A 17,644-nucleotide genomic window follows, 5' to 3' on the forward strand; every position below is an offset into this window, starting at 1 on the left:
CTTCTCCTTTGCTCTTGGACCTTCTTCACTGCCTCTGCATAACTTATGTTATTTACCACTTTCACTTGTTCAATTTCCACAGCTCTCTTTCTTATATTACACCCACTGTATGTTACCCTATGTTGCCCCCCACAATTACAGCACTTGTCTTGTGCATTCTCTTCACAATTTTCAATTCTATGATCACCTCCAAACTTAGGGCATCTTTATTTTCCTTTGCACACTGCTGCTATATGTCCATATCTTTGACATCTATAACAGCGGAATGGGGGAGGAATATATGGCCTCACTGCAAAGCTCATATACCCAATTTTGACCCTTCCTGGAAGCATTGAATCCTGAAACTCCAAAAGAATTGATAAACTATTCAGCCTTTCCCCATTCATTGTTTTTTGCAACCTTTTTATTTTACTCACTTCACCTCCAGAGATACTTTGTTTGAGTCTTTCTAGATCTTCTTCGATTGGAATGCCTGTTATCACTCCCTGTTTCATTCGTGTCTCACCCAACATCTTCCTTTCATTCACTTTTTTCTTGCACACATTATCAATTTTTAGTGCTTTGTTTTTTGTTCTTCTGTTTTACATATATAACAAGCTTCCATCTCTCAAAATCTTAGCCGTATCCACTTCTCCTAACTTTTTCTTCAGCTCTCTAGACAATGCTATTGGACTTAGATTAACATGTTCATCTTCCTTTCCGAATTTAAGAATTACTTTATAGTCCTCTTATGATTTTTTTACGGACAACCCTATTATCTTCTTCTGAACTGTTTCCTTCTAATCCCCTTTTACTGGTTTGGCTATTAACATTACCTTCATTTCGCCCACTCTTTCTCTTTTCTTGTCCTTTCCTACTACTTATTAAATTCAAGTCATCTGACTCCATTTCATCTTCATCCATTACCCCAGAAATCACCTCAATCCAGTCACAAACCAGTTTATGTCAACCGCCATAGACTCCAAACACGACTCCACAATCTCCCGCGTTCCCCACACCTCAAACACCGACCGAGTCAAACCCCCTAAATTTACGATCAAAACACCCCTTTGAGGGGCCGGTTTCGAGGGTTGCCAGATCCCACACCAAAAATCCGACGTTGGACTCTCCCTGCGTCCCAATGTGCATACTATCCACCCTATCTGCCCTAAATAGTAGTGAAAATTACTAATATCACATAGAATCTAGGATGGATGGTATGCACAAGGCTTTAAACACCCCTTCTTCTTCTTCTTCTTCTTTTCTTTTAGTTTTATGGCGGATTACAACTACAACTTGTTAGGTGCATACCACCACCTACTATGGTAGGTGTTATATAACAGTTATTATAGGTTATTACTTTACATATTAGTGATCTTTTCGGGGGGGGGGGTAATTAAACACCCTTATGTTACATTTTTTTGTTAAAAGTATGTGGCAACTTAACATTTTATATCTGATTGGAAGAGTTAAGTAAACAATTTCTATAAGATTATATTTTTAAATATTGAAACAAACAATTTCCCATGTTGATGATCTATATCTCATGTGAACAAGAAAGACAGAAAGATCTATTTTTAATCAAACAACTATACAATTTATTTTATATATAACCTTTTTTTTTTCCAAAAAGGCACTATGTACAAAATTATACACAGAACTGTCTGTACACAATTTGAGTAGCACTTACTACAACTGTTATCCACTCACAATTGTGTATAAAAACATTGTGTATCAAAAATGCACACAGTTGCATATCAGAAAAATTACAGAAAAGTGGCATGAAATGGCACAACATTTGTAAGCTTTATAAGTCTTTATGACAAAAAGGTCAGATGTTGTTCTCGAAACAACTTATTTCTATTCCAATAACCAAAAGAAACAAGAATGTATGAAAGAATGTAAAACTTGCCCAAAGAACCGCAAGTGTTAATCAGGAAAACATGTAAATAAATAAAACTTAATTTAATAGTATTTGGTCTCCATGCACAAAAAATAACCTAGGCTAACATTTTGGTATCTGGCTTAATGTAAAGGTGGTCTCAGCGGGGTAAATCTCCTGTATGACCTGATTTAAAATCTCATCTATGACCTCACAGTCATAGTTCACTTGGTCGAGGTTGAGGTCCAGGGCAGGAACAAAAGTGACCAGTAAACGGGTGATGCTGCACCTCAGTTCCCTCAACCTGATGACAGAAGAGAGAGCAGAATTATATATGTGCATCAAAATGTGACTCCTAATGAGCATGTACAGAAATGCCACATACCACTTAAAACCTTAAGTCAACAAGGCTCTTACTTGGCCAGTGTCACTGTGTTCTCTCCATCCACAGGTCTTTCATTGCTATCTCCTTCCTTTTTGATCCCATTCTCAAGGTTTGCAGCCATGCTTGCTCTGCATGTTTGTTCTGAACTCGTGTTACTGTCCTTCAAAGTCTTTTGCTCTCTTGCATATCTCCACTCCTCTATTTGTTTCCTCAGCTCTTCCACTTCCTTCTGCAACAGCTCACAGACGTTCTCCTGCTCCAAGCTCTCCAACTTTGTGAATACAGTTGAGTTTGTGGGTATTGAAGAATGAAAGGAAAGAAAAAAGAAGAAAAGTCTAAGCCTGACTGTTTAAATAATGGTCATTCCTGCAGGAAAGACCAACACTTGTGGAATAGGATACTGTAATGTCCCCATCATTTCTCTTAGCTATCTTAACCAGCATGGCTTCCACGATCAGCCAGCTTTACCACTATAATTTACCTTCACTCAAAAATTAAAATTCTGTCCTTTAATAACCCTCATTTAATTGCAAACCCTTAAGACTTTGGTTCATCTTCAAAACAAAAGTGAAGATATTTTTAGAGATTTCTGTCCCTCCACTGAAGGTCCATGCAATCAATTCTTTGATGGTTTAAACCAAGTCTTCTGATATGATCACTTTATACTACCCAATTTCCAGAAAAGTTGGGGTATTTTGTTATATGCAATAAGAACTAGAATTTGTAATTTTGGTTATTCATTTTAACACTTATTTAACTGACAAAAGTTCAAAGAAAAGTCTTCCAATGTTTTCAATTACCAATCATCGTTGACTTCATGATGCACCATATGTTTTCAATAGACAGATCTGAACAGCAGGCAGGCCAGTCAAGCGCATCCACTCTGTGTCTACAAAACCATGCTGTTGTTGCACATGCAAAATAAGGTCTGTCATTTTCTTGCACTAATAACCATGGACTTCCTGGGTCATTTTGATGGCAGCATATCTCTGTGGAATCCCAATATATGCCTCCATGTCAATGGTACCTTCGCACATATGCAAGTCAGCTGTGGGCTTGCATGTACCTTGATGTACCCCAAGATGTTGGCTTTTGGACCTGTTGCTGATAAAAGTCTGTATGGTCCCTTACGTCTTTGGTGCAGAAAAAAATAAATTTTCTTCCCAAAAATCAATCTGAAATGTGGACTCATATGACCACAGCACACAACACCACTGTTTCATACAATCTGAGATGAGCTTTGGCTCAGAGAACTTGACAGAATCTCTGCATAGGATTGATGTATGGATTTCTCCTTGCATAACAGATTCATGTTGCATTTCTTGATGCAGTGACAAACTGTGTTAATTGACCAAGGTATTTAACACAAAAGCATGTTTTCTCATTCTGAAAACCACAACAAATTCCTTGTGTGTTTGTGCACACTTGGCGAATAAACGCAAACTGATTCTGGTTTCTCATGCAGTGCGATCTGAGAGCTTGAAGTTCTCACACATTCAACAGAGGTTTCCTGCCTTTCCCTGTACAGACTGAGGGTTCTCCAGATTTTCTGAATCTTTCACAATATTGGTTAAAAACCAGTGCTATCAAACGATTAATCGCGATTAATCGCATACAAAATAAAAGTTTTTTTTGCATAATATACAGTGGGGCAAAAAAGTATTTAGTCAGCCACCAATTGTGCAAGTTCTCCCACCCTCCCAACCTCAAACAGTCCAACTCCAAACTCCACCATGGCCAAGACCAAAGAGCTGTCAAAGGACACCAGAAACAAAATTGTAGACCTGCACCAGGCTGGGAAGACTGAATCTGCAATAGGTAAGCAGCTTGGTGTGAAGAAATCAACTGTGGGAGCAATTATTAGAAAATGGAAGACATACAAGACCACTGATAATCTCCCTCGATCTGGGGCTCCACGCAAGATCTCACCCCGTGGGGTCAAAATGATCACAAGAACTGTGAGCAAAAATCCCAGAACCACACGGGGGACCTAGTGAATGACCTGCAGAGAGCTGGGACCAAAGTAACAAAGGCTACCATCAGTAAAACACTGCGCCGCCAGGGACTCAAATCCTGCAGTGCCAGTGAAGTTTGCTAGAGAGCATTTGGATGATCCAGAAGAGGATTGGGAGAATGTCATATGGTCAGATGAAACCAAAATAGAACGTTTTGGTAAAAACTCAAAGAATGCTGAGTTGCATCCAAAGAACACCATACCTACTGTGAAGCATGGGGGTGGAAACATCATGCTTTGGGGCTGTTTTTCTGCAAAGGGACCAGGACGACTGAACCGTGTAAACGAAAGAATGAATGGGGCCATGTATCGTGAGATTTTGAGTGAAAACCTCCTTCCATCAGCAAGGGCATTGAAGATGAAACGTGGCTGGGTCTTTCAGCATGACAATGATCCCAAACACACCGCCCGGGCAATGAAGGAGTGGCTTCGTAAGAAGCATTTCAAGGTCCTGGAGTGGCCTAGCCAGTCTCCAGATCTCAACCCCATCGAAAATCTTTGGAGGGAGTTGAAAGTCCGTGTTGCCCAGCGACAGCCCCAAAACATTACTGCTCTAGAGGAGATCTGCATGGAGGAATGTGCCAAAATACCAGCAACAGTGTGTGAAGACTTACAGAAAACATTTGACCTCTGTCATTGCCAACAAAGGGTATATAACAAAGTATTGAGATGAAATTTTGTTATTGACCAAATACTTATTTTCCACCATAATTTGCAAATAAATTCTTTAAAAATCCTACAATGTGATTTTCTGGATTTTTTTTTCTAATTTTGTCTCTCATAGTTGAGGTATACCTATGATGAAAATTACAGGCCTCTCTCATCTTTTTAAGTGGGAGAACTTGCACAATTGGTGGCTGACTAAATACATTTTTGCCCCACTGTATGTGTGTGTACTGTGTATATTTATTATGTATACATAAATACACACACATACAGTATATATTTTGAAAATATTTACATGTCTATATTTCTATTCATAAAATTTATATTATAAATATATTTAATATATAAACATAACATTTTTCTGAAATATATACATGCACGTGTGTGTATTTATATATACATAATAAATAAAGACAGCACACATACATATATTATGTAAACAAAAACTTTTATGTTGGACGCGTTTAATTGTTTGACAGCACTATAAAAACCTAAATTCTTTGCAATCTTGCTTTGAGAAATGTTATTTCTGAATGATTTGATAATCCTTTCATTACATTTGGCAAAAAGTAGTAAACCACGATCCATCCATTAAAGACTGATACTTTGGAGGATGCAATTTATTTATTTTTTTTACCCAATCATGATACCTGTTATGAGTCCTGGGCCTGCTCTTCTGTCTGACTGCCACAAGAGGTCGCCCTGCCATCATATTGACTTTCACACCACACATCACAATGGACTCCAATTCCCATCATCCATTACTGATCACAGCTGTCACCAATCACTCATTGCACTAATCACACGCACACCTGATCCTACGTACACACTGATCACATGTCTTATTTAAACCCTGGACTTTCCTTCTGTCAGTGCTGAGTATTGTATGAATTATCGCTGCCCTACAGAGCCCTGTTAGTTTCCCTAGTCTTGCCTGTTTTGGATTGTGTTTTCCCCTGCCTGGACTCTTGCTCACGTTTTGGATTACCTCTCTTGTCTAGCCCCTTTTGATACTGTTCTCTGTCGTATGACCCACGCCTGTTTTTGATAATTCTGTGCATTGCCTATTATATACTTGTCTGCCATTGATTGACCCTGCCTGTTATTACCACGTCTCTTGTCAATAAAGCTTGCTTATGGATCCGTACGTCTCACATCTCGTCAGCCCCATTACAGAATACTCGGCGACAAAGTTCAGAATCCTTCAACTTTATGCAAACTAAGAACGACTTTTGGGAGCGACAGCCAATAGGAAAGAAGACGGTTGAGCTCATGTGATCGTTCTCCTCTCAGCCGGAGATAAACGGAAGAAAGTGGGCTCTGTTTCTCATTCATTTTTGTTTGTATGTACAGATATAATTTAGATTTAGATTATATTTAGTCTTTTGCCTCCAAAATGTTTGAACTTAGCAGCAAGAAACCTGCTTGAGGCACTTCCCCTGATGGGAATCGCTTTGTGTTGAGTTTGGGCTGCGTACACCACCGAAGAACTGCAGAGGTGGCGGCGCCCGCTGTAGCTTCTCCAGAGGTGGCGGTCCACCTCCAGAAGCGGCAGGGCTCGCATCGGCCCCTTGTATGGTGGCGGCACCCAGCAATGAACTCTCCCTGTGTCCTGAGTTTACCACTGTAGAACCTCCAGAGGTGGCGGCAACCACTGCAGAACCTCCTGAGGTAGTGGCGCCCGCTACTGTGTTCCCCTAAGCTATGGAGGCCACTGCAGTCTCTCCAGAGGTGGCGGTGCATGCTACAGAACCTTTCGAAGCAGCGGTGCTTGCTTCAGTTCCCTGCAAGGTGGTGGCGCCCAACAATACACTTACAGCCTGTCATGTAGCTTTTGGAGGAGCCGTGGCTGAGCTCTCCCTGTTTCCTGTTGGTACTGCTGTAGAACCTCCAGAGGTGGCAGCATCTGCTGCAGAACCTCCAGAGGTGTCAGTGGTATCAGCCTATGAATCCTTGTCCTGCCCTGTCATGGCCATGAAGGCCGTCTGTGAACTTTTGCCCTGTCCTTTTACGGCTAAGGAGGCCGTCACTGAACTTTTGCCCTGTCATGTCACGGCTATGGAGGCCGTCAGTGAACTCTCGTTCTGTCCTGTCACGGCTATGGAGGCCGTCAATGAACTCTCGTTCTGTCCTGTCACAGCTATGGAGACTAATTATGAACTTCCTGTATTCCCTGCCTCGGTCCTTGGGTCCGTGCATGTTCTCTCTCCTTTTTATGTCTCCGTTCTCCCTAGGTCCCAGGCTCTGCTGTGGGTTCCTGATCCGTCGTGGTGGCTATGTTATGAGTCCTGGGCCTGCTCTTCTGTCTGACTGCCACAAGAGGTTGCCCTTCCATCATATTGACTTTCACACCACACATCACAATGGACTCCAATTCCCATCATCCATTACTGATCACTGCTGTCACCAATCACTCATTGCACTAATCACACGCACACCTGATCCTATGCACACACTGATCACATGCCTTATTTAAACCCTGGACTTTCCTTCCATCAGTGCCGAGTATTGTATGCATTATCGCTGCCCTACAGAGCCCTGTTAGTTTCCCTAGTCTTGCCTCGTCTTGCCTGTTTTGGATTGTGTTTTCCCCTGCCTGGACTCTTGCTCACGTTTTGGATTACCTCTCTTGTCTAGCCCCTTTTGATACTGTTCGCTGTCGTATGACCCACGCCTGTTTTTGATAACTCTGTGCATTTGCCTATTATATACTTGTCTGCCATTGATCGACCCTGCCTGTTATTACCACGTCTCTTGTCAATAAAGCTTGCTTATGGATCCGTACGTCTCACGTCTCGTCAGCCCCGTTAGAATACCCTCACCTATCACCAATCCACCTGCTTATTGTGGAATGTTTTAAAACTGTTTAACTTGTAGATATATAAACAAATTTTGATTTTCAAAAAAAGTGGGACATAGGCAAAATAAAAGTGAAAAGATTACAAAATATCTTATATATATATATATATATATATATATATATATATAAAATACAATTAAGTTGGTCAGTGAAAAAATTGGAAACCTGTTTCTTTGTAGTTTTGTCAGTTAAATAAAGGTTAAAGAGAATTATAACAAATTATAATTCGTGTTTTTACTGCATTTTACGAAATGTCCCAACTTTTCTGGAAATGGGGTTTGTATGATGAACAGATTTAATTTTTATTCACATATAAACACTGATCATTGCACATACATCAAATATGGTAAACAGAAGCTCATATGTGCTTGGTTACTGTGCGAAAACCAACAAGGTTTGTTCTTGTGCGTTACTCAAGTGCAGTTCAGTTTCCATTGATCATATTTGATTAGAATAGTGTTTAAAAATTTGGAAGAACTGACATTCAAAGGAGAAACAGAAATCTTTCAGATTTGATTAAAAATATCTTAAAGTGATTCAAAGATGAACAAAAGTCATACAGATTTGTAACAATATGAGGGTGAGTAAATGACGACAATTAATTTTTTTGGTGAACTTTCCCTTTAAGAGCATAAAAACCATACTAACCAGGGGAGTGTTTCACAAAAGCAACCATGGTTGCAGGTTCCATCGTTAACAATGGAACCTGAACCAGAGTTCAAAGGAATTAACCACTATAGTTAGCCAACGATGCTTTTGGGAAACGCACCCCTGGCTGGAAATCCATGCATTTTCTGGAGGGACTAATGTCATTTAATTTTTTATTACTTATGAGAATTTACAGAGTCAAAAATATCAGGTGCTTACCTTTCTTCTCAGTTCATTGCATTCATTGTTGCGCTTGTCCAGCTCCCTTTGAAGCAAGTCCATTTGAAGAGCCACTTCGTCATTTACATTTTCATTTGTTGTTGATGAGTGTTCCTCCCCCTCGTCTTTCAACCAGTCACAACACACCTTATCCTGAGCTTCTTTCTCAACTTTGATTTGCAACAACACCTCATGTTTAATTTTTAACTTATCTCTCTCTTTCAAAACCTCTTTGATGCAGTGGGTGGTTTGTACTTAAAAAGTGTTAAAGTGTGTTATATGTGTCATACCTTCCTGGTTTTCTACATTTGACTTTTCATGTTCAAAACTGATCTTATTCTCCTTAGGTATCTCCTCTAGTTTTTCAAGATTTAGTCTGGAAACTTCTATGCTACTACACCTCTCAACTTCCATGGGGCCTCTGATTATTTCTTTATTGTTTCTTATCCTGCTTTCCACCTCATTAGTGCTCTGTTCCATCCTTCTCACATCACTCTCAATCTCCTCCTTCTTGATCTCAACTTCTTCCTTTATTATCTGCTTGTCTTTCTCCGCCTTTACAATCAAACGTTCTGTTTGGGTTTTTATGCTTGTTTGGCCATTGAAAGTCAATGCTTCCATCTTTTCCTTTCTGGTGTTTTCTGTTTCAGTTTTTATGGAACCATGATCACTGGACTCAATACATAATCCTGGTGCATCATCGCTGGTCTTTTCTTCCAACTTCACCTTAGAAAGGTCAAAGGGTTTGGGTCTTGGCGTGCTGTGGGTCTCATCAATAACAACATCATCGTCACTGCTCTCTACATTGTTTTCATCAACTTTATTGCCATCATTGTCTGTGATCACCAAAGGTGAAGTTATGAAATCTGATGTAGCTGCAGATGTTGATGGACTACCTAGTGTGTTGCTACAGTATTCATGTAATGTTCTTGCTCTTTTTACAGTTTGGCTCTGGGATAAACCTGGACTTCTCTTTGTTCTGAAGAAGACAGGTTTGAAATCATGTTGTGTGCAAAAACAGAATTAAGAGAGAATGAATGGAAATATGTGTGAGAAAAATAGAGAAAGGAAGAATGAGAATGATGTACCTTTTAGGAGTGGAGATTGACATGACCTTTGAAATCACTGGCATGCTGTCCGAGGGGCTAGAAGCTGTTTAAACACAAAGTATTAATAAAATAATTCAGGTTCTGTATCAAAAACAACTGCACACACAATGTGGCCTCACCAGACTGTGAAAGGTGCATTGAACTGAAAGAGACAACTGAAGAACTCATTGCTGTCAAAGAGGCCGTAGGAGAGGTTTAGAGATTTACACACACACACACACTCACGTTCGTTTTTGTGAAAAGTGGGGACATCCCATAGGCGTAATGGTTTTTATACTGTACTTACTGTATGTGCTATTGCCCTACACCAACCCTACACCTAAACCTACCCCTTACAGGAGACTGTGCATTTCAACTTTCCCCAAAAAAACCTCACTCTGTATGATTTATAAGGGTTTTGAAAAGTGGGGACATGGGACCAAAGTCACCTTCACCTTGTAATACCTATGTCATACCTTTGTCATTATACAAATCTATGTCCTGACTTTTCACAAAAATGCGCACACACACACACACTTACATTTGTTGATAAATATCACTGATATCTAATCTACATTGCATGTTTAGACATGAAACATTGCTCAAATGCACTGAAATTAATTTCTGTGTTTTCATATGTTATCTGTTCAGAGATGCAACCCCATAAGGAGTAAAAGAAAGAAAGAAAAAAAAAAGCACTATTTCTAGTCATTTTAAAAACTCAAGACCAGGGGTGTCCAATCCTGTTCCTGGAGGGCCACTGTCCTGCAGGGTTTAGCAGGACAGTGGCCACAATTAAGTCAAGTTGGAGCTAAACTCTGCAGGACAGTGGCCCTCCAGGACCGAGTTTGGACACCCCTGCTCAAGACATAATACATTAGATACGTAATGGCAGAATTACTAATCCGCTCAGCCTTATTTATTTAGCCTATATTTAAAAAGCCTTTTAGGTAGTTCAATAAAGGTGGATGATTATGATGATTAAGTAATTTTTGTTATTTTAAGGGTCAATACAGGTGAATATATATATATATATATATATATATTTGTATGTTCTCTCATTTTGGCCGATAGCCGATGCCAATACCAATATATTTCCTTTTGTCTGGAAACAACACCAAGTCTCTCCTGTGCAGAGATTATGAACAAAAGATTTTTAATTTTGGTTAATTTTGAGCAAAAACTTACTTGTTCGAACTAAACAAACAATATTAAAATTCTCTTTATAATGAAAGTATGAAAGCTTTTCATCTTCAATTCTGTATTGGCACTTACCTGTTTGCTGCTACTGCTTTCTTCTTCGCCTCAATCTCTTTTTTTCCCAGTTCCTCTGTCTGTTCTCTCTTCTTGTCTGCCTCCATCTCTTCTGTGTACATCAGTCCACTCTCTCACTCTCTCCTCTGTTTTCCTGGGCCTCTATCTCAATCTCCTGCATGTCCCTCCTCTCAGTCTGTCCTATTTCATGCTGCTCCCCCTGTCCTCTCTGGTCTTTGTCATCTATTTTTCTTTCTGCCTCATCTTCTCCTGTCCTCTCTTGCTGCCCCACCTCCACTCTTTCAGGATCACATGCTTTGATAAAAAAAATTAAACAAAACAAGACATTTAAGATGCAATATATGGTTCAAAATGTGAGTAAACAAAGAAATATAAAAAGTTAAGACAAAAGATACAAGTAGAACAGAATTACCCACCACCAGCAATCTGGATTGTGTGAAAAATGATCTGTACTGACATTTAAATCGGATCCATCTGGATCTATACTGGCTTTATATCCAGCAAGCTAAACACTTCTACTCAATAAACGGACTTGACACCATGAAATCGCAGTTCAGATGATTTACTGAGTAAAATGTGTAAAACTGTAAAATAAACAGAGATTGTATAAATAAACTGTTACATGAAAAATGTTGAGTCCAATTTTATCCAACATGAGATAATTATGCAAAATGTTTACACAACAAATGACTGGGAGATAAATGCTTAATATGAGCTAAAGCAGTTCAAAGATTTTACAATATAAACAGAACTACGTATTTCATGTATTAAGAAAATGACTATTTCCATATGTAATCCTTGATGAACATACAGAATAACATAAATCAATAATAATCAAACTTTACTTAGAGGCAGTGCCTCGTTAAGTGGCGTTAATGATGGAATGATGCAACAACAAAAAACTTCACTATCATGTGCTGTGCACACTATTCTTCTGAACCCGCAAACTGAATAACACAAATTCAAGCGGTAGAATACAAAATGACCAGTAGGGGGTGCAAAAAACAAGCTAAAACAGGCAGAGCCAGAACACTCCCCGTCTGGTATCTTAAAGATACCATTAACACTAACAGTTACTAGACTACATAGTCTGGTCTGAGGAAAGGAGATATACTAATTCGGATATGGGTCTGTGATAAACTTTTGTTGTCCTGTGCTGAACAGTTTTCACCTCCACTTTCCTCACTAGACCATCTGTACTGGGAATAGCCTTCACAATTATCCCCATTGGCCACTCATTCCTTTTGACTTGTTTGTTTTTGAGCAGAACAATGTCACCTTCTTTGATGTTTCGATGTTTGTGAAACCACTTGCGACGGCTCTGAAGAGTTCCAAGATAGTCCTTCCTCCACATATTCCAGAATGTTTCTGATAGGGCTTGGACCCTTTTCCACTGGCACTGGAGCATATCCTTCTTGCTGAAATCTTCTGGTGGAGTTGGGAGATTACCAGCTTTTTGTGTCAGAAGCATAGAAGGTGTTTGGATGAAAGGGAATTCAGGATCTGTGGAGACTGGGACTAGAGGCTGTGCATTAATGATGGCTGTCACTTCAGACATGAATGTCACTAAGACTTCATGGGTAAGTTGTGTGTACCTGTCTTTCAGGAGCATTGAATCCAGGATTCGTCTCGTTATTCCAATCATATGTTCCCAGGCGCCACCCATATGAGAAGAGTGTGGTGGATTGAAGACCCAGGAACATCTTCGCTCAAGGAGGTATTCTCTCACTGCTGTTTGTTCGTTCTCACTCATTTTAAGCTCTCTAGAGGCACCAACGAAATTCATCCCACAGTCGGAGCGCAGCTGCTTGGCCGGACCTCTAATAGAAAAGAATCTTCTGAGAGCGTTAATGAGACTTGAAGAAGTCATTGACTCAATCACCTCAATGTGAACTCCTCTGGTAAACATACAAGTAAATAACACTGCCCACCTCTTGCTATTGGCTTGGCCACCCCTTGTGCAGTGTGTGATCACCTCCCATGGCCCAAACACATCCAAGCCAACATAGGAAAACGGTGGATCCATCTGCAGTCTTTACGCGGGAAGGTCGGCCATCTGTTGTTCCTCTATTTTGCCTCTTAGTTTACGGCAGGTGACACATTTATGGATGATACTGTTAATGCATCGCTTGGCCCCAATTATCCAAAAGCTATTAGACCTTATGTTGCCCTCAGTCAGATGTCTACCCTGATGCTGCACACGTTCATGAAAATGTCTGACCAGTAGTGCATCCGCCAACTCTTAGCAACCCATCGTTGTCGATGATTGGATTCAGCTTTAAAAGTGAACTACGTGCGGGAATTTCACCTGTGGAAGTGATGAATTTCAGCTCCTCCTGATACACTTCATGTTGTACACTCTTGATAATTATTTCCTCAGCTTTCAGAAGATCGCTTACAGATAGGCCCTTTGAGCACAAATGGCAACCAGTGCACTGACTAGCATCACTCGGTTTAGTGAAACAATGGGCAACGTGATGCAGTCGAGCGACAGCTCTGACGACTGTTGTCCAGTTTGAGAATTGCTAAAATCTTTTGGTCCCTAACTGATCCACTTTGACGTGGGTAGAGAAGACATGAATCTCTGAGCGAATTTCAACATCTTCCTCTGGGTCAACAAGGTCGTATGAGTGCGAGCAATTGAAAGGCGGCTCTGATGGATAGTGCAAAAATGAGGGTCCTGTGAGCCAGGTTGTGGTCTCAAGCTTGGCAGATGAAACAGAATGAGAGCCATGATCGGCAGGATTTTGCTCAGAGGAAACGTACCTCCATTGTTCAGGCTGAGTAGATTGTCTGATGCGATGCACTCTGTTGCTCACATATACATGGAACCGTCTGGCCTCATAATAGATGTAGCCCAACACCACTTTACCATCTGTGTAGAACCTTATTCTGTCCGGTTTTAGATTAATCTCCTTTGGACTGCAGGACATAATTCTATCCTAGGTACAGAGAGATTAGGCTTTGGAGTCAACCTTGCTTTGCCAAGGATAAAGCCAACTTCTGTGTTGCCTTTCTGATCAGAGGCTCTCAAGTATGCTACAGCTGAGATAGCTTTCATGGAGGCATCTGAAAAGACACATATTTCAGTGTGTTTGGCTCCAGAAAGAGGAATGGATACATACATTTGTGGAATGCTCAGACTTCTCATCCGTGGAAAGGCCAAAGTTTTTGATGTCCTTTGCCAAGTCTTCATTTGGAAAGGCATCCATTACTTTGGCTCTGTTCGCAGCGATTTTATGGAGTCTGAGGTTTGAGACTGCAAGTGCCTCTTGTGCCCTTTTGAGTACATCGATTGCCTCCTCCTCTGTAGGAAATGACCTTAAGGCATCATCTACATAAAAATCTTGTTCAATGAATTTCCTCACATCACTACCGTACTCCTTTTCTTCTTCTGTGGCAGCTCGGCATATTCCATAAATGGCCACCGCTGGTGAAGGTCTATTGCCAAATACGTGAACTCGCATCCTGTAGTCCACGACCTCCTTAGTTAGGTCGTTGTCACGATGCCACAGAAAGCGCAAAACATCACGATAGTCCTCCCGAACCAAGAAGCAGTGAAACATCTGCTGTATGTCGGCTGTGATGGCAACAGGATCCTTTCGAAATCTCAAGAGGACCCCTAACAGGCTGTTATTAAGATCAGGCCCAGACAGCAGTATGTCATTAAGAGATATACCATCAAACTCTGCACTAGAGTCAAATACAACTCGTATTTGCTCTGGCTTTTTGGGATGGTACACTCCAAACGATGGAAGATACCAGCACTCCTGGCCATCCCGTAAAGGAGGTGCTAGCTCTGTGTGGTTATTGTCGAGAATTCTCTGCATGAATTCTGTGAAATCATCTCTTATCTTTGGCCGTCTGTCAAGGTTGCGACGGAGAGACATAAAACGTCTTACAGCATACTCTCAGTACAATGTGATTATTGCATGGACTGAAGTGGCTTGGTCTACCATTCTCTAAGATATGTGTTCTCATGCAGTTGACCGGAGAGGGCTTGTGACACTTCCCGAGGCACACATCTCCCACAATGACCCAACCAAGGTCCAATTTTTGGGCATACGGTGCATCATGAGGACCGTTGAGTTGTCTGCGGACTTTATGTGCCCTTATTATGTCTCTTCCAAACAGGAGCAGTATTTCAGCATTTGGATCAATGGGTGGTATCTTGTCTGCTATTACTTTTAAATGGCTATGATGCAGGGCAGCAACAGCAGTTGGTATTTCGTCTCTGTTGTCTGGCATACTATTGCATTCGATAAGAGTAGGAAGTGGAAAACTGATCTCACCATCTGCAGACTCAATGATGAACCCATGCGCTCTTCTTCCAGTTACTTCGCCAACTCCAGCTCATGTCTTCAATGTATATAGAGCACAGGTCCCTTGCACATTGAACATGTCAAAAAATTCTGACCTCGCCAGAGATCTGTTGCTCTGCTCGTCTATGATGGCATAAATCCGCTTGCTTTGGTCAGGGCTTCCATCAGGATAAACATTCACAAGGCATATTTTAGAGCATGATTTCTCACTAAACCCTTTGCCACAAACCTTGTACACTTTGATGACACATCACCAACACAGGACTTTTCTCTCTCCCCGCCGTGCTGTGAAGGAGGTGTAGAATCAGAACGCCATGGTGGTGGGCCTGGGTGGAGAGCAGCCAAGTGTTTGTCACTCTCACACTCAGAGCATTTGATTGACACATCACAATTCTTAGCGATGAATTGTTCGATGAGCAGTATCTAAAACAAATGGACAGCTCCTTCAGAATCCTTATCTTTTCCTCCAGTGGCTTCTCTCTGAAGCCTCTGCATTTCTTGAGAGGATGGGGTTTACGATGTATTGGACATTGCTTATCGATATCATCGGTTCCTCTCTAAAAACTCTTGACATGGTAAAGCTGGAGGGCATCACATCCATTTGATGGACTGAGACAGGTTTATGAACATGGATGTGGCTTTCACTATACCTGTCCTTTCCACCAGGGGTTATGGAGAGCGAAGAAAGGTTGAAGCTCGGATCGTTGCGTGCTCGTGCTTCTGCACACACAAACTCAACAAAGAAGGAGAATGGTGGAAAAGGGACCTCATATGTGTACTTGTAATGTGAACCTTGCACCATCCACCTTTCTTGTAATCCAAAGGGTAACTTTTGTACAATTGGATTAACACCTCTGGCTGTATCTAGATAAGTGAGCCCAGGTAGATCACCTCCACTCTTAGCTGCTTCTATCTCTAAAAGCAAGTCCCCTAGTTCTTGGAGCTTATGGTGATCTTTAGCTGATATCTTTGGAAAAGTCTCTATTTTTGTGAAGAGAGCCTTTTCTATAGCTTCTGGAGATCCATAGGTCGTATCTAGTCTCTCCCAGATCAGTTCAAGACCAGCAGGTAAATTCCCCACATTTGCAGATTTAATGCGACGGGCATAATCTGCTGACTCTCGTCCCAACCACCTAATCAATAAATCAAATTCCTCACCTGCTGAAAGATCAAGGTTTTTGATAGCATTGAGAAATGATAATTTTCTGCCATTTCAGCTTCCGCCTCTTTCTCCTTCTCGATTACATCTAATGTTGCTTCAAGGCGAGCTTTCTCTATTTTAATTTCCAACTCCCTCTGCAAATGAGGCTCTTGCCTGCGCAGCTTCTGCCTTTGCTCTTGCTGTAGTTGCTGCCATACTGACCGTGGACTTGCTGGAAGACACAGAGCGTCGAGATGGAGCTGACTGACTTTTGTCATCTTCCATGACTGCAGTTGTTGTGTTAGCCTCTATGCCGTGGACAACAAACACAGTTGTTCTGCTTCCGTGATAAACAGCTCTTGTCTGAAGCTTGCCTTTTTACTATACTGGCTTCATATCCAGCAAGCTAAACATTTATACTCAATAAACAGACTTGACACCAGGAAGTCGCAGTTCAGATGATTTACTGAGTAAAATGTGTAAAACTGTAAAATAAACAAAGAGATTGTATAAATAAACTGTTACATGAAACATGTTGAGTCCAATTTTATCCAACATGAGATAATTATGCAAAATGTTTACACAACATAAATGACTGGGAGATAAATGCTTAATATGAGCTTAAGCAGTTCAAAGATTTTACAATATAAACAGAACTACGTATTTCACGTATTAAGAAAATGATTATTTCCATATGTAATCCTTGATGAACATACAGAATAACATAAATAAAAGATTATTCATTTTTTTGCTTACAGGCAGTGCCTCCTTAAGTGGCGTTAATGATGGAATGATGCAACAACATAAAACTTTGCACACTATTCTTCTGAACCCGAGACACCCCTCGCTGCAGACTGTAGCGCGGTGACGTCAGGTATCTACGTCACGTATGTTTACCGCGCATGCGCAAAGTGACGTATGGTATGTCTATGACACGCATGCGCATTGCGTGTGTAATTTGCATTACGTGACAGGTGTTTTCGCGTCGTGCGTGACGTAACACGTCATAAAAACGCATGCGCATACTTAACAGAATACTCTAATAAAATGTAAAAGTATTAAGAACGCTAAGGTGGAAAAAAAATAAAACAATAAGATGTAATACAGCACATATCCATGATTTTAACCATGTCTCATCTCAGGTAAAATGATACGGAATTACAGA

At 40.8% G+C, this 17,644-nt stretch overlaps 2 protein-coding genes across 3 annotated transcripts; both read right to left on the reverse strand.

The window, feature by feature from the left end:
- Positions 1-1,720: 1,720 nt before the first annotated feature.
- LOC131546669 (MORC family CW-type zinc finger protein 3-like) lies at positions 1,721-11,117 on the reverse strand. Its single transcript, XM_058786443.1, has 7 exons — positions 11,017-11,117; positions 9,882-9,904; positions 9,742-9,805; positions 8,924-9,632; positions 8,654-8,893; positions 2,279-2,517; positions 1,721-2,165 (listed from the first exon to the last, which is right to left on the reverse strand). Exons 1-7 carry the CDS (start codon positions 11,115-11,117, stop codon positions 1,985-1,987), a joined length of 1,557 nt encoding a protein of 518 aa, XP_058642426.1. The 3' UTR covers positions 1,721-1,984.
- On the reverse strand, positions 9,742-16,460 carry LOC131547576 (uncharacterized). 2 transcript variants are annotated; one of them, XM_058788243.1, is made up of 3 exons: positions 12,295-16,460; positions 11,017-11,310; positions 9,742-9,805 (listed from the first exon to the last, which is right to left on the reverse strand). In XM_058788243.1, the coding sequence occupies exons 1-2, from the start codon at positions 13,040-13,042 to the stop codon at positions 11,117-11,119; spliced, it is 942 nt and encodes a 313-aa protein (XP_058644226.1). In that variant the 5' UTR covers positions 13,043-16,460; the 3' UTR covers positions 9,742-9,805; positions 11,017-11,116. The 2 variants fall into 2 exon arrangements, with proteins under 2 accessions (XP_058644226.1, XP_058644224.1); XM_058788241.1 differs by having other exon boundaries at positions 11,433-16,460.
- Positions 16,461-17,644: the final 1,184 nt, after the last annotated feature.

This window comes from Onychostoma macrolepis, chromosome 09 (assembly GCF_012432095.1).
Source record: "Onychostoma macrolepis isolate SWU-2019 chromosome 09, ASM1243209v1, whole genome shotgun sequence".
In the NCBI taxonomy this organism is placed as follows: Eukaryota; Metazoa; Chordata; class Actinopteri; order Cypriniformes; family Cyprinidae; genus Onychostoma; species Onychostoma macrolepis.